General features: G+C 41.7%; 1 protein-coding gene across 3 annotated transcripts in view; it reads left to right on the forward strand.

Moving 5' to 3' along the window:
- Positions 1-26,335, forward strand: part of MYLK (myosin light chain kinase) — a 392,661-nt gene that overhangs the window by 251,610 nt on the left and 114,716 nt on the right. For 2 of the 3 annotated variants that reach the window (XM_063288774.1, XM_063288777.1), the window contains exons 6-11: positions 584-749; positions 6,867-6,903; positions 8,612-9,177; positions 10,500-10,703; positions 11,520-11,654; positions 16,441-16,593. The exons of the other annotated variant lie outside the window; for it this stretch is intronic. In XM_063288774.1, the coding sequence (XP_063144844.1) occupies positions 584-749; positions 6,867-6,903; positions 8,612-9,177; positions 10,500-10,703; positions 11,520-11,654; positions 16,441-16,593 (1,261 nt within the window). The remainder of the gene's footprint in view (positions 1-583; positions 750-6,866; positions 6,904-8,611; positions 9,178-10,499; positions 10,704-11,519; positions 11,655-16,440; positions 16,594-26,335) is intronic. 3 annotated transcript variants of the gene reach the window in all.

Consider the following 26,335-nt stretch of genomic DNA (forward strand, 5'->3'; position numbering starts at 1 on the left):
CCAGTGAGATGCCCCTGATTAACCCAACTAGCTCAGGAAGAGAGATAGGTAGCAGGGTAGATGGTAGCTAACAGTATCCCTACATATCCCAGCCACCGAAACACAGCAGTATGCATTCAAATTTGGCAGAGTATAGGGTGGAGCATCTTGTCAGTGAGATGGAGTTCCTGTAGACCATGGCCACTCTATACCTAGCCTCCAGTCCTAGCCTGCTTTAGTGTTGAGAAGCCTGACAGATTAAGCTAGGAGAGGTAAACACTTAGAAGCTACTTCCAGAATGTGGTGCTCAAACAAGTCAAAGTCTCTATTTGAATAAAAATGTCTTCTGATCCAGTATTTAGAAGGCCCTGACCTGGGTTAAGAAACTAAGCCTAAAATGCTCATATTTTGAGTATTACTTTGTTTCTGGTATACGGTGGAGTGGTTTATTTTTTTGAGGAGCATCTTAGTATTATATGAACATGCCAAGGAAAGCACTGTATTGTGACGTAGAGCAAATAATAAAGCATGAAATTAAAAGGTATCTTTTTTCTCTTTTGATGAATACATCTAGAAATGTTATTTTATTTTATGATGCCTGCAGGATGAAATTCAGGTGCAGAAAAATGATCGTTTTAACATGTTTGAGAAAGCAGGCATCCAGTTTTTGGAAATCCAAAATGCTCAGTTGGCTGATGCTGGAATTTACGCTTGCACTGTGATGAATAACGCTGGGAAGGCTTCTGTGACTGCAGAACTCATGGTTCAAGGTATGGTTAAAACAGACTAAAAGGAAAAAATGCAGACATGCCAGCTAAAACTTTTCCAAGAGTTGGGCCATTTGTTCTTTTATTCTCCAAAACTGTTTCCATCCTCCTGTTTTTTCAGAGTGACTTCTGAACAAAGGTCCAAACATGCAGGTCAGGTTTCAGATTTTTTTTTTTAATGCATTTTATTTTATTGGAAACAGGCTATAGTGAGATTCAGGCTGTTTTCTCTTCCTAGTCACATTGAAAAAGTTGAAGACATCTTGTGAGTGAAATAGGTCGTAGTGGTAATGATGATGATGACATCATTATTATTATTGTTGTTGTTGTTGTTGTAATCTTGCTCATACTTAAAGGAGTTATCGTTCTTAAAAGAGTATGGTTTTCCCATTTATCTTCACCCTAACCATGTAAACTAGGTTATACTAAAAGATTGGCTCAATGTCATCCTATGAACTTCGTGATTGATTCCTGGATCTGGTGCTACATAACCACTTTAACCCTGAGGGTGGTTAGCACCCTGAAGTTGGTCCCGTAAATTAAGAATTTTTTAACATCTATGTGTTGAACTATTTTTATTTAAGAATATTGTTTTATTGTATTTTAACTAGTTCTTATTCTTATTTTATTGTAAACCGCCCAGAGTCATTCTTTGAGTGAGATGGGCAGTGACTAAATTTGAAATATGAATAAATATGAATAAACAAATATGTAGGCATTCTGATGTCCTCTGGGGATTTTGTCCTACAGCTTCTATTATCTTGAGCCATTAGCAATAATTACTCAGATTTATGGGAGATGTAGATAAAATTACCTGAAATATATCATGACTCCTACCTTAGCTGTAACTGTTATGCCAGCCTTCTCCACTTTAGTTCCTGGTTGGAAATCTGGCAGTCTGGGCATCTGGAAAACAGAAGTTTGTAAGACTTCATTACACCATCACAATTCCACTTGTTTGCTTCATGTCTATAGAAAAAAAATATATATAAGGGTAGGCTGGTACTGTACAGACTGATTCTTCCTGCTACTTTGTCTTCTCTGTGCAAGTATTTGGATCCAGATGTTCTCAAACCAACTCCAATACACTATTTATTCACTATACATACTGACAGTAGTGTTTGTATGGCTTTCCACTTTACAGGGTCTTGAAATCTCAGATGGAAAGCTGTTTGTACAAAGAGATGTTACATGTTTAGCATACTTGGTTGAATTAATCCACAGCTTCAAGTTCTCATTTGAAGTTACTTTCCTTACTCTGCATGAAAAGATAATAAAGTAGATTGTACACAACCAGGATTATTGTTAGCTTAAGTAAAACCATGCAGTATTCTCGGTAAGCTCTTTCCAAGTTTGACCCCACCCCCACCCCCATGCAGATGCTTCCCATCATAAGTTGATAAGATCATTTACTGCAGCTTCATCTGTCAAGATAGCTGAGTTGAAAGCTTTCTTTTCAATCTGATCTGCAACATTCAGGTATGATCTAGTTCCCCTCCCTGCAAACATCATTATTTCCAAAAATTTGCTAGGCTAGAATGCTTTTAAAGTCTCTTTGGATTGAGAAGCCAGGTAAGGTTTTTATTTATTCTGTTCAAAATTTGAGAAGCTTGAAGACAGGTTTTTTTCCTCCTATTACACAATTACATGGTCAGTATGGGATAGCAAAATGCGAAGGAGAACTGCTGCACCTCTTAGAGTTGTAAAGGACATTCCTGCAGTAGTATTTTCTGTGTAGTGACTGAACTTGAAGGAACCCTGCCCTGCTCTCATCTGTTGACCAGCCTCATGGTAAAGTTATTGTTCCCAATCCACAATGATTACATTTACAAGTTATGCTAAAGTATAATTTGGTCTAGTAGTGGAAAAGCAGTGTGGAAGTACAGAGTGCTAAAATTACACCTACTGGCTTCTGAGGTGGCCATATGCAGTAAAGAACATTGGATAGCTCTGGCCACTTGTGCTAAGCTTGCCATGTGAACCAGGGCAATCGGCTTGTTTTCAGGGCGTGCTAAGCAAACTGTCTGTAATCTGTTAGCTGCCTCCAGTTGAGCCAGTGGCATGATAGGAGAACTGAATGCTGGTATGCTGCTGCTTGTTTGTTGCTGAACCAAATTCTGTGCAAAGAGTCTCAGTGTATCCTGCAGAGCAGCTTTCCTTAGTATACCTTTTCTTCTACAGACTGTAAAATAACTGAGCATTGATTATTAAAATTGGAACAGAAAGAAGCAGGAGTCAAAGGGGAAGGTTAGGCCAAGTCTGTGATAGGAATAAAAAAGTCAGAACATTTGCTTTGTAATTGTAAAAGGCTTGAATCGTGATCTCGTATGAGTCAGTGAGCTTTTCAAATCTGATCAAAACTAAGAAGGCAATTCTTAGCCAAAGGAGATTAAGGATGAAAGGCAGCAGCCAAGCGAGGTGCATTGCAGAAGGCCAAAGCACATCAAATAAAAGAATATATATCTACAGAGACACTTGATTTCCTTCTCTTGTTAGTTGTATGCCAACTATTTAATTAGGGGCTATTGTGTTGTTTCCAACAAATTCCTGCCATTTTCTCACAGCAACAGTTTCAAGGATATTTTATTCTGTTCCCTGATCTCATTCATCCCACTTACCAGTCATCTTCCCATTCTTCTGCACGCCTGAACCTTGCCAAGCATAGATGTTTTTTCTAGCCTTGATTTGCTCACATCAAATGCCCAAATCACATGAGTTTCTGCTTTCTGATCATGGCCTCAAGGATGCCATCAGCCTTTATTTCACTCAGGACCAAATGATAGGTTCTTCCTGAAGTCCATGATGCTATTAATTATCATAGTTCAAAGTAATTAGTATTCTTTCTTTCATTATTTCACACTGTCCAGCTTTTCCAGCTGCACATTATGGGAGGGAGGGAGGGAGGAAGGAAGGAAAATTCCCTTCTCACCCCTATGGGTGGTATATGTCTTCCTCAACCTTGGGTCCTCTACCAGAGGCCTGGGAGTTTGAGGGTTCTTAGTGGTTCTTAGCTGTTCCTAGCATTCAGTCTTCTGAACAGAGAGCTCCTGGGATCTGTTGGAGCCATTCTCCCAGCTTAGGAGTCACAGCCCTACCACCACTGGGACCACTTTAGCCTTCACTTTCTACATCCTTTCTAGTTCCTCTTTCAGGGTCTGGTACTTCTCCAGCTTCCCATATTCCTTCTTCCTGATGTTTCTGTCACTTGGCACCGCTACATCTATCACCACTGCTGTCTTCTGGTCCTTGTCTACTATCCCGATGTCTGATTGATTGGCCAGTACCTGCCTGTCTGTCTGGATATGGAAGTCCCACAGGATCTTAGCCCTGTCATTCTCCACAACCTTCTATGGAATCTCCCATCTGGACTTGGGAGGGTCTAGCCCATACACTGTACAGATGTTCCTGTACACAATGCCAGCTACTTGGTTGTGCCGTTCAGTGTATGCTGTTTCTGCCTGCATCATACATACGTACCTACATACATACAGTCATTGCCTTCTTCATTCAGATTAATCTCTTTAAAGAAGAGGTCAAGAAAAGAAAGCTGTTTCTTCAGTAGCACGAGCAGTTATGTGTGCCCTTAGACCGGCACATGTTACATCTCTACTCCATGAGCTGCATTGGTCGCCAGTTTGCTTCCAGGTCCAATTCAAGGTGCTAGTTTTGACACTTAAAGTCCTTCATAGCATGGGGCTGGGTTATTTGAGGGACCGCCTCTTCCCAATTATGCCTGCCCGTCCCTTCACGTGTGGCAGAAGGGGTATGTTGCAGGTCCTCCTGTTAATAAGTTACATGTGGCAGCACCCAAGAGATGAGCCTTTTCTGCCATGGTGCCCGCCCTGTGGATCATGATTCCCCTGAAGGTGAGATTGGCCCCATCTCTGCCAACCTTCTGGAAGTCCCTCAGAACATGGTTATGTCAACAGGCTTGGGGATCTCAGGGAAATGGAGAACTGGTGAGATGGCTACACTGTATGTACCATCGAAGACGATTTCTCCTAGTCTTTTAAAATAATATTTAATATTTTACTATGGAATAATTTTTAATGTTTGTTTCTTCTCTGGTCTGTGTTTATTGTACACTGTCCAGAGTCATGTTTTTGAGATAGGCAGCTATATAAATGTGATAAATAAATAAATATTACTGCCTTTATTTCTTCTCCGTCAACTGTGAATTCACTAGGCATGATAGTTGATTTTATCTTCTTAATATTTCATGCTAACTCTCATCTGGAGGGTACCAGACTGGGAAGACCATTCTGGCCTTTCCAGACTATTTTCATTTTAAAAGACTATATTTGTTTTCCCAATATTGTTGCCTTACTCAGCATAACTGAAACTGATTATCCTTAGCTGAAGATTAATCTTCTTTGGAAAGCCTCGCAAATCACTGCCTCCCAGTAGGTGTGCAGAAGCAGAAATGGACACATAAACAAATAGAATATTTTTGAATGTATACAGGTTCTTTTTCATAAACCATGCAGATTAAATGCTTAAGAATACAGTAATTATCTCTGATATTGTAACTGATGGTTGCTTTGGGGGCCTTTATTGTGAATAGAAATGGGAAGCAAAAACAAGCACCAAAGTGAGAAATGCTCCAGGATAACTGTGAGTGCTATTGGCTGAAGTTATATTTTAAATATGTATTTCTTTGCTTATATATGTATACTAATGTCTTTTAGATTTTTTTTCATAAATATCTTGAAGATTCAAATAATCTGCAAAATTGTTGTGCTTTTAAAAACATATGAGGAAGCTGATGTACTCAGGAAAAGCCTTCCAACATATTTTTTTTTAAGTTTCCAGAGATTGTTTAGTTCTTTGAGAAGAAGTTTGATCAAGGATTGGCAATGCAAAGCTCTCCAGATGTTATTGAATTTCAGTTGATGGGAGTTGGAATCCAACAATATCTGGAAGGCCACGAGTTCCTGAGAGCAGAAACTCCACAGTCTAGTTGACATCATAAAAAAGACCCTGTATTATCAAAAGGGTCTGATTTAGATAGAAACATTTATTTAGTCAGTTCAATTCAATTCATAGGACCACCCACTCAGAACAACAATTAAAATTAAGAATTAAAAACATCAACAAAACTGCCTAAAATACTGTACATCATGCCAGAGGCAACACACATCCCCACATCCCCAACCACCTGAAAAACAAGTTCTCTGAATATCCTGGCCTGATGCCTGGAGAAAAATTCAGGTTTTTAATGTTTTATGGAAAGCCATCAGGGTCAGAGCCATCTGAATCTCAGAGAGGATGCTGTTCCACAGAGCAGGAGCAGAAGCAGAGAAGGTAAACTTCCTAGGTCCCATCAGATGTAATTGTTTAGTCAGGAGGGGCCAGAGTATATCAACCCTGTGTGATCTTGTGGGGTAGACAGAAACAATTGGAGACAAATGATCTCACAAATAACCTGGCTCTGTGCTATGAAGACCTTCATCGGTGACAACCAGCTCCTTGAATTGCATCTGGAAATTTATTGGGAATAGTGTACCTCGTGCAGTAGTGATGTTAACTTGGGCATTTGTGTAAAACTGCTTTAAGCCATGAGAAGTTAGGGTGATACAAATATGTGTAAATAAATAAATAAATAATTAAAAAAAGTCCAAAATGGTCATTTAAAGCCTGGGGAGCTATAGGTGAAGTAAATGGTTTTTTAGGAAAGCAGATGCTAGACTGATTAGGGTTTTATGAGTCAGTTTAGCCGCTCAGACTTAGCTTTTCTAATGTATTTTATTTTCTGGATCCTTCTTCCCCTTTTCTTTTGTGATCATCTTATCAATTAGGTGGGGCAGGCCAATGCTTTTGTGGCTGGAAACTGCATCTGTTATAACTTGTAGTGATATGAAAATGCTTGTGTATATATGATTTTGCCATCATGCAAATGCTATTTGGTACTTGTGTTAAAGTCATGCCATTTGCACGATGACATTGTCACAAGTGCTGTCATTTGATCTCTTTTCTCCTTCCCTGCATGTACCTATGTTCAGGGGCAAATTAATGTAAGGCCAAATATCAGGAAGTACAATTCTTCTATCTTAAAGCAAACTGCAATTTGTACTTCAGCTTGAAATTCTAGTATTTATTTTTAATCCTTTACCATTTCAGGTTCTGTGAAAAGGGATGTATATTCTCAACCGCTTTGGTATGTATTTTCCATTTCTTCCTCTTTTATTTTGATTTTTACTTTTTAAAAAGAATACAGATAACAAAGCTCACTATTGTTTAAAACTTCAGCTTACCTGCTGTATGATAATGAATTCTTTATATCATTGAATCTGTGAGATCCAAAATGGTGTGTGGTTATGGAAGGGCTCCTACAATGGAGTATTTCAGCTTTTGAATGTGTGAGCACTATGTAAGAGGGATCTCTTTCAGGCGGTGAGCACCCTTACGTGATTTTGCCCAAAATTGTAGGCCCAAGAAAAGTTTTTAAAGGTAATAATAAAAAATTTTAGAAGTGACCCACTCTATTGAGATTTCCAGTGAGAAAACTGAGGTCTTGCAATTTAGTTCACTTCTGAGATTTTGGTTCTTTTTTAGAACCTTTTAACCTTTGCAGTGAAGGAGCTGACCCCAGCTGTAAACCATTTGGCAAAGCCTTTGGAATAGAGCTGTATATGGTTTAGAAGTAGTGCTTCAGACTTAAAGCAAGCACACCACCTCTCTGCTATTCTTCAAAGCTTTCTCGGGAGCCTGAAAAAACCTGCAGCTACTTTAATAAATTATTAAAGCAGCAAAAATGTGGCTCTGAAAGCACCAGCATTTTTTCAGGCTCATACAGAAGTCTACTAAATACACATTTTTTAATGAATAGCTAAGAGGTGCTGTGCTCACTCTTGTGCAAGATTCAGAGTGCTTGTTCCTAGTCATTTCTGAAGAGTGCACAGTCCAAATTTGAAACCACAATGGGTAAGTGAAGTTGAGTAAAATGCGTTCTGTTTGGCTGCCTTGCACTGGTCTGGATATGATTGATCTGAATTGTACAAGATGTAACTTGCTTGGAGTACCTGAGTTCCTATTCCCTGATTGCTCGTGTTAGAGAAGCAGAAGAGAATGTTAACAGTGACCCTCTGAGAGGGCTAGACATTTGTAAGATCTCCCCACTGTAGCTGATGAAATAGTGATGAATGGCTATCTAAAGGGTCTTGGACAGTTGCTGCCTTGCCAAGATAATGTGGCAATGACTGCCCCTTTCAGTGATCCCTTTCAATTATCTTGCTGCACTTACTTTAAAATTTAAAGTGACTCTGCCACAGAATGCATGGCAAAGAACAACATTAAAGTACCCATGATGCCTCCACCACCATATCTGAAGCTTTAGGGAACATAGCTCAGTAAAGAAAAAAAAATCTGTAACCTTGACACAAGGATATCGCTAGCTGAGTAGGCAAAAAAGTATGGTATGCTGTTGTAGAGGTTTTCTGTTCCTGTTCCTAAAAACCTCACCCATTAAACTTACAGTGGAACTAAATGTTTCAAGCCTTGTTTCCTGAAATTCTTTAACTGAAGATACCAAAGACAAAACACAGGATTTTTACTTGCTTTTGCCTCATAATATATGCATTGGCCTTATAATGGGTGGCTTGTAGCATTCAGATTACAGATGTAGGGTCAAATCTTCAAATGCTTGCCTCATCCTTCCCTGATCATCTTGTTCACACAGAAGTAGCATGTCAGAATGAAATTCTGTTCCTTTTACATAAAATATTATACACGTTTGATGTGAAACAATATCATGGAACAGAAATCAAATGAACTACCTAAAATTAACATTAAGCAAGTGTTTTTTAAAAAAATAAATTTACTTTTATGAATTGTTCTCTTGGCTTAAGAAAGTATTTTCTCTTTAGCACATCAGCAAAACCCATTGCCGCTACAAAATCCACCATTATTACCAAAGCTGTTGAAACCTCAGAGTTCAAAAAGCCCACTAGCAATGGGATAGCTAAAGAACTCAAATCAACTACCACAGAGCTTTTGCTTGAACCCAAAGAAAGGCCATCTGTGAAGAGGGAGATTCACCTTGCTTCACCCAAAGAAGCCAGAGAGAATAAATTGCAAGAAGTGAAGGAACCCAGCAGAGAGCTACCTAAAGAGGACAGAAAAGGCCATCAGGTTCTGCAAAAAACATCAAGCACTATAACTCTTCGATCTGTGAAAATACAGCCTAGACCAAAGGCAGAACTGAAGGCAGTTTCCTCTGATCAGGAAGTTAATGGGGAAAAAACAAAGCAATTACTGGCAGCAGGTTCTTCTACCAAGCCAGATAATCTGACCACTGAAGAACTGGAAGATTGTGTTCAGTTAAAGAAGAGCATAGCAGATAGAAAGATCCAGGGGATCCCTCCTCAATTTGAGTGTCGGCCTCAAAGCCAGGAAGCACTAGAAGGAGAAGAGGTTACATTTAGATGCAGAGGTAAGTAGGTACTTACTGATACCTTTCTGGGACATTTTTAGACAGAAGCTGGATGGCCATCTCATCAGCAATATTGAAGGGTTTTGTTTTGTTTTGTTTTGTTTTACCATTGACGGGTTGAGATCCTTCCAGCAGGGTTTTTACCTAACATGGGCAATCATGGATTGGCCTCTTATTTCCCTCACCCCAAGCACAGACGAATGACTGCACTTACTGTAACTATGAGGTGTGATTATTTCAAGTTGCACAGCGTACCAGCCTCCCATCATGAGGCTTCGTCTTCTCCTACAAAAAGGAGATGAAGTGCAAGAGGCATAGTACTCAGACTGCCTAGAGTAGTGTACATGCTCAATTCCAGCACCTGGCATGCTGCCCTCTCAGGAGGAAGCCAACAGAAGAGTTGAAAAAAAAAATGTAGCAATCGGATCACACAGTTCAAACTGGCTAAATAACATCCCTGCTTTCAGGATTAGAATTTGATGATAAAATCTGAAAGACATATTACTTACACATGTGTATGCATACAGAAGCGTGAGGGAATAGAATAGATTGGATTAGATTACTTTAGACATCACAGGGAAAATGACATCCATTACAGCCTTCCCATGTTCCAAAGAAAGTAGGAATCTAGGAGAATTAGCAGAGAGTTGGTTTGCAACTACTGTTACGCTGTACTTGTTCTTTTACATGGAGGAGCATTCAAAAATATCCTTCCTGCATGTCAACTAGACAAAGATAGCGAACTCATAGGAGGGAAGATGTTTCAACTGTTCAGGACAATGAGTTTAAAGTTTTTATATCATTAACTCTCTTAATTAAATTCAAGCACAGTCCAGTGGATTTTAATGTTATATAATGGTTTGTTTTAACTTTGAAAATTAAAAACTGAAAAATAATGTGATGTTACTTTTTTCATTTACGGTTTTCATTTTAAAAAAATCTGAAGGAAAACTTGCAAAAATATATCTCATTCTGTAGTACTGTCCTTTGAATCCAGGTAAATAAAATCTTTTTAAGTCTGTTGATTAAGATCAATTAGATGAGCCAAGAAAAAGTTCTGCCCTGATTCTTTCTGTAAAAATTTTCAAATTCAACTTTCTCCAAAGAACATGTCATATCATATTTCCGCAACTAAGACTATGATTGTAAAATCCAATCTGTATTTTTTGATCTAACTAACTTTTTAGCAGTGTCAACAATTATGGATACTCATTAAAGGGCAAAGCTAGGAAATGCTGGTAGCCAAGAAAGATACTAGGATGTTGTGAAAATGTAAGCTTCAGAGCACCATCTCCATGGTTAATCCACCTGTGGTGAACTAGTTTCAGGGAAGCCCAAGGCAAATGTTGAATGGTTCAAGGGAGGAGCCCCTCTGGAAACAGGAGACAGCATCCTGATATATGAAGAAGATGGGGTCCATTTTTTATGCCTGAAAAACATCCAGCTGGAAGACAGTGGATTTTACTCTTGCAAAGCTTTCAACCCTGGAGGCCAGGCTTCAACCAGGTGGCTATTGACTGTAAAAAGTAAGCACCTTTTAGCTTCAAAGTATCCTCAAATGACTTTGGGTACATAGTAGTTTCTTGATCTGGGAAAAGAAAAAGATGGACTGTCTGTTTCATAGTATAAAACACACTAAATAATGTTGCTAGTCCCAGCTCCTGCCAACCTAGCAGTTTGAAAACATGCAAATGTGAGTAGATTACTAGGTACCGCTTCGGCGGGCAGGTAACGGCGTTCCATTTAGTCATGCCGGCCACATGACCATGGAAGTGTCTATGGACAAACACCGGCTCTTCGGCTTTGAAACGGAGATGAGCACCGCCCCCTAGAGTCGGACACGGCTGGACTTAATGTCAAGGGAAACCTTTACCTTTACCTACATCCTTCTGAAGACCTGGTTCTTTCCCCAAGCTTTGGGCTGGGGTGGGATATGAAGTTCCTTTGTGATGTGTTTTATGTCTATTTCACTAGGATGACTATCTTTCTTTTTTGCTGTATGTTGTTCTACTTCTTTGTTTTTAAATTTGTGTGCTGCCTAGAGTCATTGAGAAGTAGGCAACTTTAGAAATGTGAATGATAAATAAATAACAAATAATTTGTAGATAACAACTTGCATTCTCAGTTTTAGAATAAATTCAGTTCATAGGAATTGTTTCTGCGGTGCTTGACTAGGAATGATTAAAGTTTTAGTTAGTTTTGCTAAGTTTCAGTTGCATTGGTAAAACACCTGCTATTTTCTTCTCTTTAAGGAATAACTTTGTCATTGGTCTAGAATACCTTCTTCTGAGACCAACTATTAGCACTGAGTTTTGTTACCTGCCTCTTGCTTTGATTTGTAGGACCTAAAGTGAAGGAGGTAGCTCCCCATTTTCCCCGGGTCTTGAAATCCTGCCATGTGAGTGAAGGGCAAGATTTCACCCTTCGGTGCTCTGTTGAGGGTACACCTGTGCCTCAGATCACCTGGCTCCTTAACGGTAAGGTCACCTTTTTGATCAAAAAACTTGTACATGCACATGAAGAACCAGCTGTGTTCCAAATTATCTAAGCTTGCCTCACATTTTACAAATGGACAGTTTGTTTCACTTTAGTGTATGATCTGGAACAAGCAAGCAGGGAGGAGAAAAGGCTTGTGATGTCCCCTCTTTTGACAGGAATGTACAAAGGCTAGGTTCATGTATCACACTAAGCCATGGTTTGCTTAATCATGATTTATTGAATAAACTACAGTCAGAGCAGTTTTTACTTCTTACTAAGCCATAAATTATTTATTACAAACTGCAGCGTCTGGTTTCGCTGAACATTTTAACTGAGCTAAAACCAAACAAACCACATAATGGCTTCAGTCCAGCCTACTGAGTGATTTCATGGGCTCCTCTAGGGTTTCCAGGTTCTGAGACTTGCTAAAAGGCTACTTTCTGTGCCCCTATCAATGAACATAAGAAATACCTTTGAGGAACTCAGCAGAGCAGATTAATTACCTCCATTACATGAAGATTCCCAACTACAGGGTGTCCTCGTTTAGCGACTGTCTTGTTTAGTGATTATTCACAGTTACAGCAGTGATGACAAAGTAACTTTGCAACCAATCCTCGCATTTACAACCTTCACAGGTCTGTAAAGCAAAGGAAAGCTGAAGTAAGATCGTAAGCACAGTCACAGTTTCACTTAGCGACTGCTTTGCTTAATGACCAAGTTGCCAGTCCCAATTGTGGTTGCTAAAAAAGGACTACTGTATCTTAATTTATTCCTCTGTGTGGAGTCTGATCTGTAAGGACATTCTACAAGGGAGAGGAAAAGTAGCATCTGTGCTACTCTTTTAAAAGCTGTCCAGCAGGGAGCATTAGTGACAAGGCTGCAGTTCATGCTCTTGCCTCCAAAAAGTAGCCTTTACTGCAGTGGAATATAGACTTCAGGTGATAAGCTTTAAATTTTGAACATTGTGTTAATTACCAACCAAATAAGCTTTGTGCCATCTTTTTCTACTCTTCTCATTTTTTTCCCCTGAAGGTTGAAAATTGTAAGCATTCAGTGTTCATGAGAGTGGGATGCTGTTGAAATAAGGGAATGAGAAGCCCCTTTCATGTGTGATTCATGTCAGGGGCCTCTGTGAATGAGGGTGAAAAGTTAGGGGAGTAGCACTGGACATGTTCCTCCATGGCCATTTGCTCAGCAGGGGTATCTGCCAGAGGTCACCTATATGTGAGTAACTCTTCATACACCATGCTTCCTGGCAGACATCCATGCTAATTAATGCATATTGAGTGCAGCTCAGTTTTCTACTCTTACGTAGAGGAAGAGGCTTTTTGTCCATTGATTTTAGTCCTACTCTTAGGTGACTCTGGTTCTTCTTCTGTCTTGTAATAGGAACAGTAAGACTCATCTATACTAAAGGATAAGTGTTATTGTATTTTATGTTGTTGTTTTGCATTTATTATCATCAAAATGCATTTTAAACCTGATTTACAGGTATCAGGGATATATGCCACTCAGAATGGAGAACGATTAGAGCAGCAGCTAAAGCCGATAAATAAAAAAATAAGCCCAATAAATAAATTTCTGTATCTCTGAACATCAATATTATTAATTGTATTGCTGAAGAACCTATATGGACTTTTCTTACAAAAACTATATGCTTCAGTGCATCTCAGTTTTCTTCCATGCAATGTTTTGTGACTTTTGTTCATTCAAAAGACCTGGAGGAAGAGTCAGGTGTTGTTTTTTTTAAATCACTAACTTTCAAGCCATTTAGGGCTTTGGAACTTAAAGCCTGAATTCCAGTTCTAAGTCATCAGAAGATGGTTTTGCCTAACAGAAGTGTAAGGAATATGTAATTATGAAGTGAAAGGGGGACATGGTGTTTTATCTGCAAGGCATAAGCATGTTACTTTCATTCCCACATTCCAGCACTCACAAATAACTCATCTCTCTCACTTCTGATCACAACGCACAGTTGTTTATATATTGTTTGGCACTGGCTTGGCTTAGGTTATAAACTATAGCCGAACACTGAGATTTCATGCAGCTTCTCAACATATACCTTTTAGGACAATTTTATTTAAGAATCAAGTTGGGTAATTATAATATCCTTGTGAATGCAAACAATCTATTACATTCAGTAAAGGATGGATACATTGCAGAAAAGGATGGCTGCCTGTAACCAAATAAACGAGAGAATTGCATTCCTGATTCATGGCTGCTAATGCCCAACATGCTTAATGATGGTGTATTGCCTAGTGTGCAATTCAGAGCAGTGCTTTGTTAAGATGATATTGTTCAGTTGGAAGGCTTTAGCTTGATGTTTGGAATTTACAAATTAGAATACTTCCATATTGGGTCAAACATGGATCCAGTGGTTCTCAAGCCTCAAATAACCTTGAGTTGTTTTTAAAGAAGATTCCGTAGTACACAGATGGTACTTAATTACCTCCTTGAACTTATACCAGAAAGTGTCAGTTAGAAGGTCCAGTTGAGGAGACAAGATTAAAAATGTATAACGTAAGGGAAAGCTAAAATAGCTGTCCAGGTTTGAGTTCTGTAAACAAAGCCAGGATCCATAGAATCATAGGAAGATACTAGACTTTAGCAGAGGCCTATATATAGTCAGAGACCCAGTTTGGTGTAGTGGTTAAAGTCATCAGGCTAGAAACCAGGAGACTACAAATTCTAGTCCTCCCTTAGGCTCAAAGCCATCTGGGTGACTTTTGGCCTTTCACTGTCTCTCAGCCATAGAAAGAAGGCAGTGGCAAACCACTTGCTAAAATCTTGGCAACAAAACTTATGGGCAGTTGCCAGGGGTCAAGAATGACTTGAAGGCACAAAAAAAGTATAGTCAAAATAGCCTCAAGGAAATATATAAGATTACTAATGCATTCAATTTAATTCTGTGGAGCTCAGTCACAAATAAGAATTTTTATATTATTTATTTACTTATTTAAAATATTTATATAGCACCCCCATCTTATGCAACATAACCCTGGGTGGTCATATGTAATTAATAGATTATTTTGAGAGCCAGTTAGCTGTAGTGGTTCAGGTGCTGGCCTAGAAACCAAGAGAGCATGAATTCTAGACCTCCCTTAGTCACGAAAGCTGGCTAGGTGACTTTGGGCCGGTTACTCTCTCAGCCCAACCTACCTGACAGGGTTGTTGTTGTGGGGAAAATAGGCAGGAGTATTAGATATGTTCACCGCCTTGAGTTATATATAGAAAGATTATTGTTGTTGTTGTTGTTATTTATTCACATTTCCACTGAGCTATGATACTTGTTACATGGGATGATATCTCAGATTAACTGAGCTTGCAAAGTTGCTATGAAGCAAAGATAGCTCCCTACAGGAAGGAAGTGTTGTTTTTTTTTTAAATTTCAAATAAAACTAAATTTCAGTTGTATCTGTATATCTGTATCTATATCTGTTGTAATAAATGGTTCCCAGACTGATAAAGAAAGTCCATGAGATTGTTATGTAAGCAGCCAGCTACAGCCTTATCCATTATCACTGAAGAGACCTGCCTCCCCATCACATTACAGGAAGGCTATTATAAAATCAGGTCTCTCTCCAAATATATATTGGTTGTGAGGAGGTTCTTTAGGATCCAATAGACAAATCAAAGTGTGCAAGGAACTTCTTGTAAACCAGTTCAAAATTTGTTTTTATTCATATTATTTCAAAGGTAGAAAAGTTTAGTTTTTCTTTCTCTAGACTAACTAGACAAGTGCTATTCAACCAAAGCACAAAGACTGATTCCCCAGTTCCTGCTGCTTCTGACTTCAGAGCAGAGTAGAATGTAGCAAATTGATTTATGGCCCAATTCTTTACCATTCCAAGATTAGCTCTCTCATTCCCTGGAATAGTTTTTCTTCTCCTAAAACTACATTATGTGCCTATCTTAGGCTGTTGCTGTTAGTGTAGCCATTACTAAATTCCCCATAGAGTTAATCAAGGACTTCAGTTAAAACTTAGCTGCCAACCTCTCATAGTTAGCTTTTTGAACTTCTTCTTGGGTCTTTGGATCCTTTTCTCCCTCTCTGGGCATCCGTACTGGATAGATTGACCCCATGCCATGTCTTCTTTTTTTGCATAGCAACATCCATGCTGAATCACCTTCAGTGATCCTGAATCACCCAGAAAACTTCATGTCTTCAGTCTAAAATTGCCTCTTCCCATTTTTGCTTACTAGCCATTTTCCTTGTTCGTCTGAATTCAACATTAACTTTCTTTCTGCCAGCTCTGTAGCCCATTTTAATTTTCTCTTCCTGTTCTGTATGAAAGCCTTATCTGTTCCTCCCAGCTCTTTCCTATCCTCAAGTTGTCAGCTGCAAGTATTGTCTGTATGTTTGGGAGGTCATGTGACTGGATGGCAGACAGTGTTTAAATTCACTGTTCTGTCACATTGGTTCTAAATGGGAAGTAGTCCACTTGCTAGAGTTCTTGTAATGTCATCCTTTTTTTCTCAATAAATCTTGCTAAAGAGACAGAATCATGCTTGGAAAGAATCTCTTTCAGTTTTAGTTAGCTGCTAAAGAGCCTGTTATATGTATCACTGTGCTTTTTTGTTTTTAAATCTGCTCACCTAGTTTGTAGGTCTCTGTAATAATTTATTGCTGAGATTGTAAGTGCTTTATCAAACAGTGAATGATTGTACATAGTACAGATTTAGTTTGAAAGGGTCAATACTTGAGGAAAACTCTTTCATTACACTCTTGTGGGTACAAACTGAGAAGTTCAGCAAACTTCTTGGTTTTCCTTCTCTTTTCTGTAGATCAACCAATTCAGTATGCATGTTCTGACTTTGAAGATGGAATTGCAAAGTTGACTGTTCAAGATGCTCTACCAGAAGATGAAGGAGTATATACTTGTCTGGCAGAAAATACTGCAGGAAGAGCCTCCTGCAGTGCTCAGGTTACTGTTAAAGGTAAGTATCTATGAAGATAAATGCCCAGCTGATCTACCATTTGAGGGCTGAACTGAAAACTTTAGTTACTTTATTTTCTCTTTATTGATGAGAATTTTTTACCATGCCTTTTAATCAATGGAAATAAAATCAGTGGTCATTGATGAACTGTCCTGCTGAATCTTTGATAGATACAGTATAACTTCTTATGTCTTAATCTACTTATCCACTAAGAAGCATATTTGAGTTCAGTGAGGTGTTTTATAAATCCTACTGCTTTGAAAAGCCCCTGCCCATGTGTTTGACCTTTACTTAGTAGCATGATGTTTTTCAGTTGATTTGAAAAACATCAATGAATTATGTATCAGTAAATTATAGGAAACCACAATTGTTGTCCTCAACTGGAATTGTTTCCTTCTATACTATTATTCTGGTTCCATTGCTGATTAATTCTGTAGTAAACTTCCTTAGTCTGATGTCCTTCAGTTATTTTGGAACTGTAAATCCACAAATTTCCAGTCAGTGTTTGGCAGTGTTGGCTAGGGATTTTGGAAGCTGTAACTCCAACATATATAAGAGTGTGTCTGATTGTAGAAGTCTATTCTGCAGGGATAAATAACGCTACAGAAAAGAGAGAGATAGGAATGATAACTTGAGGAAGCATGAATCACCTCCAGGTGAGAAGACTGAACTAATGAGCCCTTTTACTACTCCACTTTAAAAATTCATGGATTCTGTGGGCTGACACAATAAGTTTTAATTTCACATATATCTTAACCTTCAGGCAATCTTTCATCCAGACCTAGTATAGGCAGAAATCTGCTTAGCTTCAACAGTATTGCAAAGTAAGATACACTCAAACTATTTTAATTATATGATTCCAACTATCCATTGCTGTTTTGAATGAATGTACATTCCGTACATAGCTCCAGTGAAGAAGCAGAACAAAGCAGTGAATCAGTGGTTTATTCTAGCAAAATAATAGAGAGTTTTGGTATCACATTTAAAGACAATTGTGTGTGGCACCGTTCTCCAATCTTTGCAAATCCTTTTGAAGCTCTGTGTGTAAAGCTCTCAGCTCTCCTGCAGATCTCAAAACACAGAGGATTGTTAGGAAATATCATTAGCCAATCAGTGCTATTTCTCCAATAGGGGAATACAGAAATTTCATTTCTTCAGTATACTGTTTCAAGCTACTGAAGGTCCTAGAACAACAAAAATACCTTCACCCCCCCAGTTCACACAAAAAATAAATAACATATTTCTAGCACCTCCTACTGCCACATTTTAGTACATGTTATATGCATTTGTCTGGTTGTTCACTAAATAAATAAGTAAATCTGAGGGCGGATAAAACTGTCTGGCTACCAAACTGTATTGAAAATCCAGTCGAGAGTCATGATTGTGACCTGATATGCTATTAATTTTGCAGTTGGGCATTTTCACTAAAGTGTCTACTCATGGTTATAGGCTGCATCAGTAGTTAAGATGGGGGGAAAGGAATAAGTTCTAAATCTAAACAATACCCATCCTCAGTCAAAAAGGCAGTAGTTGGGAAAAACTCCAAGCAGTTAGTTTGTCCCCAGCTGAAGAGATGGGGGACTCAGAGCCGGAATCTTCATCAATTTCATTTCCCGCGCTCTTCTCCAGTTGTAGGATCTGCAGAGAAGCCATGTTCACTTGAGTATCTGTCTGTCTGTCTGTCTGACTGTCATCAAAATTGTATAGCTACCCATCTCACAGATGTGACTCTAGGCAGTGTACAATAAAATAATCAGTTAAAAGCAACAATTAAACACAAATATAAATAAGACAGTGGGAGAATGGACCAGCATCCGACACACAGTTTAACCTTCTCACGGGCTTCCTATTTCCCTGGGATCCCCAAGCTTGACTGAAGAGCCACAGTTTGAGGGATTTCCTATTGTCAATAGAATCAGGCTAATCTCACCTCAGGTGGAATGATGTTCCAGAGGGCAGGTGCCACAGTAGAAGAGCTTGCCTCCTAGGTCCCATCAGATGGAACTCTTTAACAGATGGGAGCTGTAACATGCCCCTCCTTCTGGACCTGATGGGCTGGGTAGATGTAACTAGGGAAAGGTGGTCCCTCAAATAACCTGGTTCCATGCTATATAGGGCTTTCAAGGTTAAACCCAGCACCTTGAATTGAACCCAGAAGTGAACCAGCAACCAATGCCGCTTGCAAAGCAAAGGTGTAGCATGTGCCATTCTAGGGGCACATAACTGCCCACACCACCACATTTTGCACCAGTTGAAGCTTCCGACCATGCCTTTGGATTGTAACATATAAAATCTTTTGTTTTCTGTTTAGCTATCCTACTTAAGCAGTCCATTCTATCTCTACCTTTTTGGCTTACTAATGATGCAAAATAGCATAGATAAACAATTTGATGTCCTGCAGAAGTTTTGGATTACAACTCCCATAACTCCTTTTCATCAGCTATGTTGGCTGGGGCTGATAGGAATCAAAATCCAACACTTCTGGAGAACACCAGGTTGTCTACTCCTAACGAATAGGTTATGATGAAGCAAATAATTTGAGAAAGGTTCCCTGGCACTAAATGGCTTTAAAGTGGTCCCACACACCTTTTCTCCAGAAATCCTTTTCCCTTAAAAATACATTATTAAAGAGAACAAGAACTATTGAACCAAACCAAGAGATTTTGACATTAACTGTCCTGTAAAAAAATTGTATAAGCAGCTTCTAAAGCAATGTGACATCATTTGCAAGATTTTGCTTACAGTACTTTGATTAATCTGCACATTTAACCATTTGGTGAAAAGCCAAGCAACCAACAGCACATACCTTGGTTTTCAGTTAGTACTCTTTCCTCATGACAGAAATTTAGTATCTTTATCTTTGCCTACAGATAATTCATATAGCCTCCTCGGAATTAAATGTTTGTGTTGGGTAGCCATAGTCCACATAATCTTCTTATAGCAGCCATTCACTGATCAGCAGGCTAGCAGATTAGAGTCATCTGAAATCTCTTTAGAACAGCTGCTGTGAACAGTTCATCTCAACACAGAGATGCCAGCTGCAAAATACAGCTTGGGGGTCCCAGGTATGATACTCTTCCAGTTACTATAAAAAGGGATGTGTTTATTTGTTGTGGCTATATATTTATAAATTCATAAACATATCCCTTTGATATGTTTAGATTAGATATTAATCTTGTTAAAGCAAAGGTGATTGTAACACCTTTGTATCTTTAAGCATAACACTGCCTGATACATAAACTTTTGGGAGATGGGTGAGTTGTTTTGTCTAAATTACTACTTTGTTTTAGAAAAATAATATTCAATGGTTTCTTCTCAGAAAGGATCTCAGGTCATGTGCCCACAAAATTAAAACATTAATATAGCAAAAGAGACTGCATTTTAGAAAATACCTTCTTTTGTTTGGAGTTAAAAGGATATGATTGTGGATCTGTGTGGATGTGTAGATGCACCCATGTGAGTATCTCATTGTCATTTTGTTTTTGTTTTTTTCCTGTCCAGTAATACTCAAGCATATCCAGAAGTAGAACATTCTGAGCAATATTTTAAAAAGTGATATAGCTATGGAAAATGCTGTCATTAACCTGGCACTTTATGACAATGCTGGGTAACAATAATGGGTAGTGTATTCTAGCCCCTTTAGGAACTGTGATGTTGGAGATTGCTGGTTGTAGTTAAGAGAGCTGTGGAGCACTGAAAGTGAAAAGGTGCTTTGGTGCCTATGGAGTTGTGAATGTAGCACCTGAGTACCACTCCTTAAAGCAGCCAAGCTGTTTCCTAGGATTATAAAATTTTCCCTGTCTTTTCCCTTTCTACTTCAAAGCATGTTTGTGCCTCTGAATCTGCACTGTCCTAGTCATTAATGTGGTTTAGCTACTCTAGAAATACTGCAACACCTGGAAGTAGGATCAAGCTGCCCCTCAAAATCTGCTGCTTCACTCTACCTAATGATAGACAAAACCCAAGAAAGACCTTCCTACAGATTGGATTGGATTTCGATTTTGTCCTACTTAAAGCAGACCCACATTAAAATTAATAACATTTGCAACAGTCATGTATTATTTCATAACTTAACATACTGATTTTAATAGGTCTGCTTTATACAAACCAATTTGGATCCATCCCAATAATTATGCAAATTGTTTAACAGAATCAAAATTAAGAGTAACTCAAGGCTGTAACATCTCTAAAGATATAGAAATGTTACTAAAGCAACTCCATTGTATTACAGTCTTTAATCAATTTATATCTAAACTTTGAGGATGCTGAAGACAGTATAGATACTACTTTTGCTGGGTTAGAATGTGTCTGCACCACTGACTATACTGATTTTTGAAGATACTCATTTCTGGAAGGCTTGTACAATAAACTATGATTTTCTGAGATGGTTTAACTTAGAAAAAAAATCAAATATATCTGCTTCTTTCAGGTGTGTAGGACTAATGCTATATAGGCATACTGTACATCCAGTATAAAAGCTGTTATTACTTGATGTCCTATGGATATGTTGGAGCTGAGACTCTTAGAATTCTCAAGCAGCAATTTTAGAATGTTGTAGTACAAAATTACAATGCCATTATGCTATGGTTCATATAATTGCTCAGTAAACATTTATTAGGGATTTTAGAACAATCTCAGCACCATTTACAAACTACAGTACAGTTCTCAAGACTTTTGGGAGGGCAGACTAGATATAGATGTAGGCATAGTCTCAGCAGATGAAATAAAGGCCTTATCACTATTCCTTAGATCAGGGGTGTCCAACGCATGGCCTGCAGGCCGCATGCAGCCCTGAATGGCTAGTAATGTGGCCCCCCCAAATTGCAAACTTTTAACATTACTTGGCGATATTTTTCAACCACCGGTGCCTATTGTTGGAATTGCTGCTCCTGCCGCTGCTGCTTAGGAGTGAGAGCCAAGCGCGGCCCGAAAGTGGGAGAAAAAAAGAAGAGGGGGAAAAGAGGGAAGAAAAAAGGGGCGGAAAGCGAAAACAAGAGTCAGAGAGAGCAGAGCGCAGAGGAAGCTGCTTCCTGGCAGGAGCAGGGGAGGGAAAGAAAGGCCAGCAGCAGGTGACTGAGCCTCCCCCGCCCCCCGGTGGGGAGCTGCTGCGGCTGCTGTTCCTCCTCCTCCGCGCACAAGGCACCACCAAGCGAGCAGAGGAGGGAAGAGGAAGGCGGGCACGCAGGCAGGGGGCTGGCCCAGGTGTGGGGCAGGCAGAGCATGCACCCTCCCTCCTTCCCTCCCCGGCCCCCAGGAGGGAGTGCGCGCGGCTGCAGCAGCGGCCCCTCGAGCCTCATTCCATTTGGCCCAGGGAAGCCAAAAGGTTGGACACCCCTGCCTTAGATTCTCCTTGAAATTGTATCTGTGCTACATTTTCCCATGTTGCCACTTCAAAATGCAGTGTGTTCTTCACATGGTTCTTGCACATTACTTACAGCATTCCTAAGCCATGGCTGAATATCCTTGGCAGGAGGTACTATATCATGGAATCAGTCCACATGATAAGGAAGAGTGACATGAAGTTGCCTTGTATGTAATTGCAATGGAATACCCAAGACACTGTGTTTAAGTGATGTCCATGTTATGCCCCCCCCCCAAAACCCCTAAATGAATCCCTAAGGAGTTAGGGTTTTTCCCCCTGAAGTATGTGACTATTTAGGATTGATGTCCACTCTGTATGTTCCTAAAGTATGTTTCTAACATACCAATTCAGTACATATATTTAAAGCTGCGTTATACATTTGTACTTTGCCCTGAATGTTTTTTTCTGGATCATTAAAGTATTTTACAATAGGAAAGTCTTTTCTTTCTGAAGAAAAAAGTCATTAAGGTCCTGTCATATGCCAGTTGGTATGACCCTTTTCTGGAATATTGTGGTATTCTCTGGAATGTTTAATTCATGGAGTGTTTCATCCATTTCCAGAAGTGTACCTTCTGAGACAGGAAGTGATTCACAGAAACCATGTTTCTGGAAAAAGAGTAGACAGAAATTGAATAAGGTCAGAAACTACAGTAAATTCAATAGACAGTCAAAGAAGCCTAAGTAAAACCTAGGTGCTTTTGGCTGGTAAATAATTGTCCCCAACAAAGAAAAGGTTTGCTAACTATCCTTTAAGTGGTGTCTAGTAGCAGCCACATTCTAGAGCATTCAGGAAACTGGCTAGCATTTTTTTCCTTTCCAAGAGTCACAGAGAAGGTTTTTATTCTGTTCTTCTCTTAGGGCTTGCAGAGCTGAATTTAGATATAAGATAAACAAGCTATAGTTTAAGGCCTCATAATAGGAAGGGGCCTCTCAGAATTTCAGAACTTTTTTCTTTGTTACAGTTTTATTATAATTTCATCCATGCAAGTCTCCATAAATTAAAGCCTCCTATTTACCACACATGATCCTCCTTGTCATGCGCTGCCTACCTCTGAATAATGCTCAGACACTGGTTCGGTGGAACAGGCTCTGGTTTATTCACAGCGCAGGTACAGCATCGGAAAAAAGCTGAGAGTGACAGGAGCGCGCCGGTGCGGGGTTTAAATACCCCGCGCCGGTCAGCGCCCCCTCACTCGCGGTCACGTCACCCCCCTTTGTCCAACACGTTGACCTGCCGGTGGGTGAGGGGTTGCGAGGCCCCGCTGGCGTTCCGGGATCGCCCATCATCGGTTTCTCTATTCCTCCGGTGATTGCTGTCAGCTGGGCGATCTCCGTTGTATTAGCGCTAATGGCTTGGGTGTGCTCCGCGATCCGTTTAGCTATTGTTTCTTGACCTTCAGTCGTTGTGAGTTGATGGCTACTTATCTTGAGCCCCTTCCCCTGTTTCCTTGCTATTGTCATGTGTGCCATTGCGCTGATGACTTCAGCTCAACGGCACTCATGACATACTGCCCCCTGTCCGAATAGTGCTCCCCCCCGGTTTTCTGGTTTTTTTTTTTTTTTTTTTAAATTTCCCGCCGGAGTAGTTCTCGCCCCTCCCTTTGCTCCTCCCTCTACCACGTGCCTTCCCAGGGTGTGTCCTTAGTACGCATGCCCAGGTCCCGCCCTGGCGTGCGCATACTCCGGCCACACCCTGTTTGTTTGGCTCAGTTCGGCGAGGAGAGAGGCGTGGCTGGTCGGGTGCTTATCAGCTCCAGGTAGGGCCCTTCTTTTTTATTCAAAGTGCGTCGCCTTTGTTATTTGTGCTCCTGGGCGTTGCCCCCAGGTTGCCCTGTTGACTTGCTTGCCACTCCCCCGTGGGCCCGGGGCGGGGGGAGGGTGCTGGCGAACGCTTGTTACTGCCTCGTGGGCCCGGGGCGGGGGGAGTGAGTCCCGGGGGGGGAGGTCCACCCAAGTCGCGGGCTTGGGGGGGCCCTTTCCCTTGGGGCACGGTAGGCGGGGGGGCGCGGGGGAGGGGTTTTGCAGGGGACGGCTTGCTAACCTTGGTTTTGGCTTGTTGGGGTATGCCCGGTGAAAAGCCCGGGTCAGGTCAGGCGCGTTCACGTTGTGCGCCGCCACCCATTCCGGGTGGGGGAAGTGTTTCCACCTGACCAAATAGTGTAGAGTTCCTCGTTGCTTGCGGGAGTCGAGTATGTCCCTTACGTCAAAGTGATGTTGCCCGTCGATCATCACCGGTGAGGGCTGTGGCGTGCTTGGGTGCCATCGAGAGGTGGTTGCCGGTTTCAGGAGGCTGGTGTGGAACACCGGGTGGAGTCTCCGTAGGTTGTGTGGCAGGTCCAAGCGTATTGCCACCGGGTTCACTATTTGCATGACTCGGAATGGCCCGATGTACTTAGGCCCCAGTTTTTTCGAGGGTTGGGGTGACTTTAGGAATTTGGTGGATAGGTAGACCATATCCCCCGCCTGGAACGTCGGTTGTTGGCGCCGGTGCTTGTCGGCCTGCTCTTTGTAGGCTGCCTGTGCATCCTTCAGCGCCGCCGTGATTATTGGCCATGATTCTGCGATCTTCCGTCCCCAGTCGCTAGCGTCCACCTGGGGTTCCGGGGGTTGAGGTAGCTCCGGTATGGGGACGAAGTCGCGCCCCGAGACTACCTCGAACGGAGTTTTCCCCGTGCTCATGTGGACGGCGTTGTTGTATGCGACTTCGGCGAACGGGAGCAGTTCAGCCCAGTCGTCTTGGTGATAGTTGGTATATGAGCGTATGAATTGCTCCAGGGTGGGATTGAGGACCTCTGTGGCTCCGTCCGTCTGGGGGTGCCAGGCAGTGGATAGGGCCTGTTGGGTCCCCGTCAGCTTTAGGAAGGCCCGCCAGAATTTAGAGGTGAACTGTGTGCCCCTGTCGGTCACCACACGTGCGGGACATCCATGTAGCCTGTACACGTGGATGAGGAAGAGTTTGGCTAGTTGTTGTGCGGACGGGACCGACGTGCAGGGGATGAAGTGGGCCTGTTTTGAGAAGTAATCCTTCACCACCCAAATGGCCGTTTTCTTCTGGCTGGGTGGGAGGTCCACTATAAAATCCATAGAGATTTCCTCCCATGGGCGGGAGGGTTCTGCCACCCGTTGTAATAGCCCCGTGGGTTTGCCTGGTGCCCGTTTGGCCCTAGCGCACGTTGGGCAGGACGCTATGTACGCTTTCACGTCTCGCCTGAGTGCGGGCCACCAGAATTGACGCCGTGTTAGGTGTAGGGTCTTGAGGAACCCAAAGTGTCCCGCTTGCTTGGCGTCGTGTGACCTATGCAGGATCGCTTGGCGTTGCGAGTCCGGGACATAGATTCTGCCTTCCCCCCATGCCAGGTCCTGTGCCATCGTTACCTTGTCGGGGTTTGCCAGGAACCAGGGGTCGGTTTTGAGGGCGGCGGCGATGTCCGTGCGTATTCCCCCTGGTAGTTGCGGTTGGCTTCGTCTGGTCGCAGGTTGTCCCGCCGTCGGTTGCGCCGTAGAGTCGAGCTGTCTCCGAGCGCCGCTGCGGGTGGTCACGGCCATCCCCAGTTGCGAGGCGGATAGGACCGTCCCAATGGTGTCTGGGGCGGGCTCTTCGTCTTGGGGCAGTCGGGAGAGGGCGTCGGCCAGGAAGTTCTTTTTGCCCGGCATGAACTTCAGCTGGAAATTAAAGCGGCTGAAGAATTGGGCCCATCGGACCTGTTTTGGGCTGAGGCGTCTGGGCGTTCGGAGGGCCTCGAGGTTCCGGTGGTCGGTCCAGACCTCGAATGGTTGGGTGGCTCCCTCGAGTAGGTGTCGCCATGTTTCTAGCGCCGATTTTACCGCGAAGGCTTCTTTCTCCCAGATGTGCCATCGCCTTTCTGTCTCGGAAAACTTCCTCGACAGGTAGGCGCATGGTTTCAGGAGTCCCGTGGGGTCCTTTTGGAGTAGGATGGCCCCCAGGGAGAAGTCTGAGGCGTCGGCTTGGACCACGAACGGCCGTTCTGGGTCCGGGTGCGCGAGGATTGGCTCCGTGGTGAACAGCGCTTTCAGCTTGTTGAATGCGGTCTGGCACGCGGGAGTCCAATTCAATACTGTGCCCGGGTTCTTGGCGCGTCGGGTGTCCCCCACCCCTTTGGTTTTGAGGAGGTCCGTTAGGGGGAGGGCTATCTCTGCGAACCCCCGGGCGAATGACCTGTAAAAATTCGCGAAGCCGAGGAAGCTCTGGAGTTGGCGTCTGTTGCGGGGGCGCTCCCAGTTTAGCACCGCCTCGACTTTTGCGGGGTCCATTTCTATGCCGTCCCCGGAGATTCGGTACCCCAGGTAGTCTAGGCGCGCTTTATGAAATTTGCACTTTGTAGGTTTGGCATAGAGCTGCGCCCTTCTGAGCTTGTCGAG

Source organism: Candoia aspera, chromosome 1 (genome assembly GCF_035149785.1).
Source record: "Candoia aspera isolate rCanAsp1 chromosome 1, rCanAsp1.hap2, whole genome shotgun sequence".
In the NCBI taxonomy this organism is placed as follows: Eukaryota; Metazoa; Chordata; class Lepidosauria; order Squamata; family Boidae; genus Candoia; species Candoia aspera.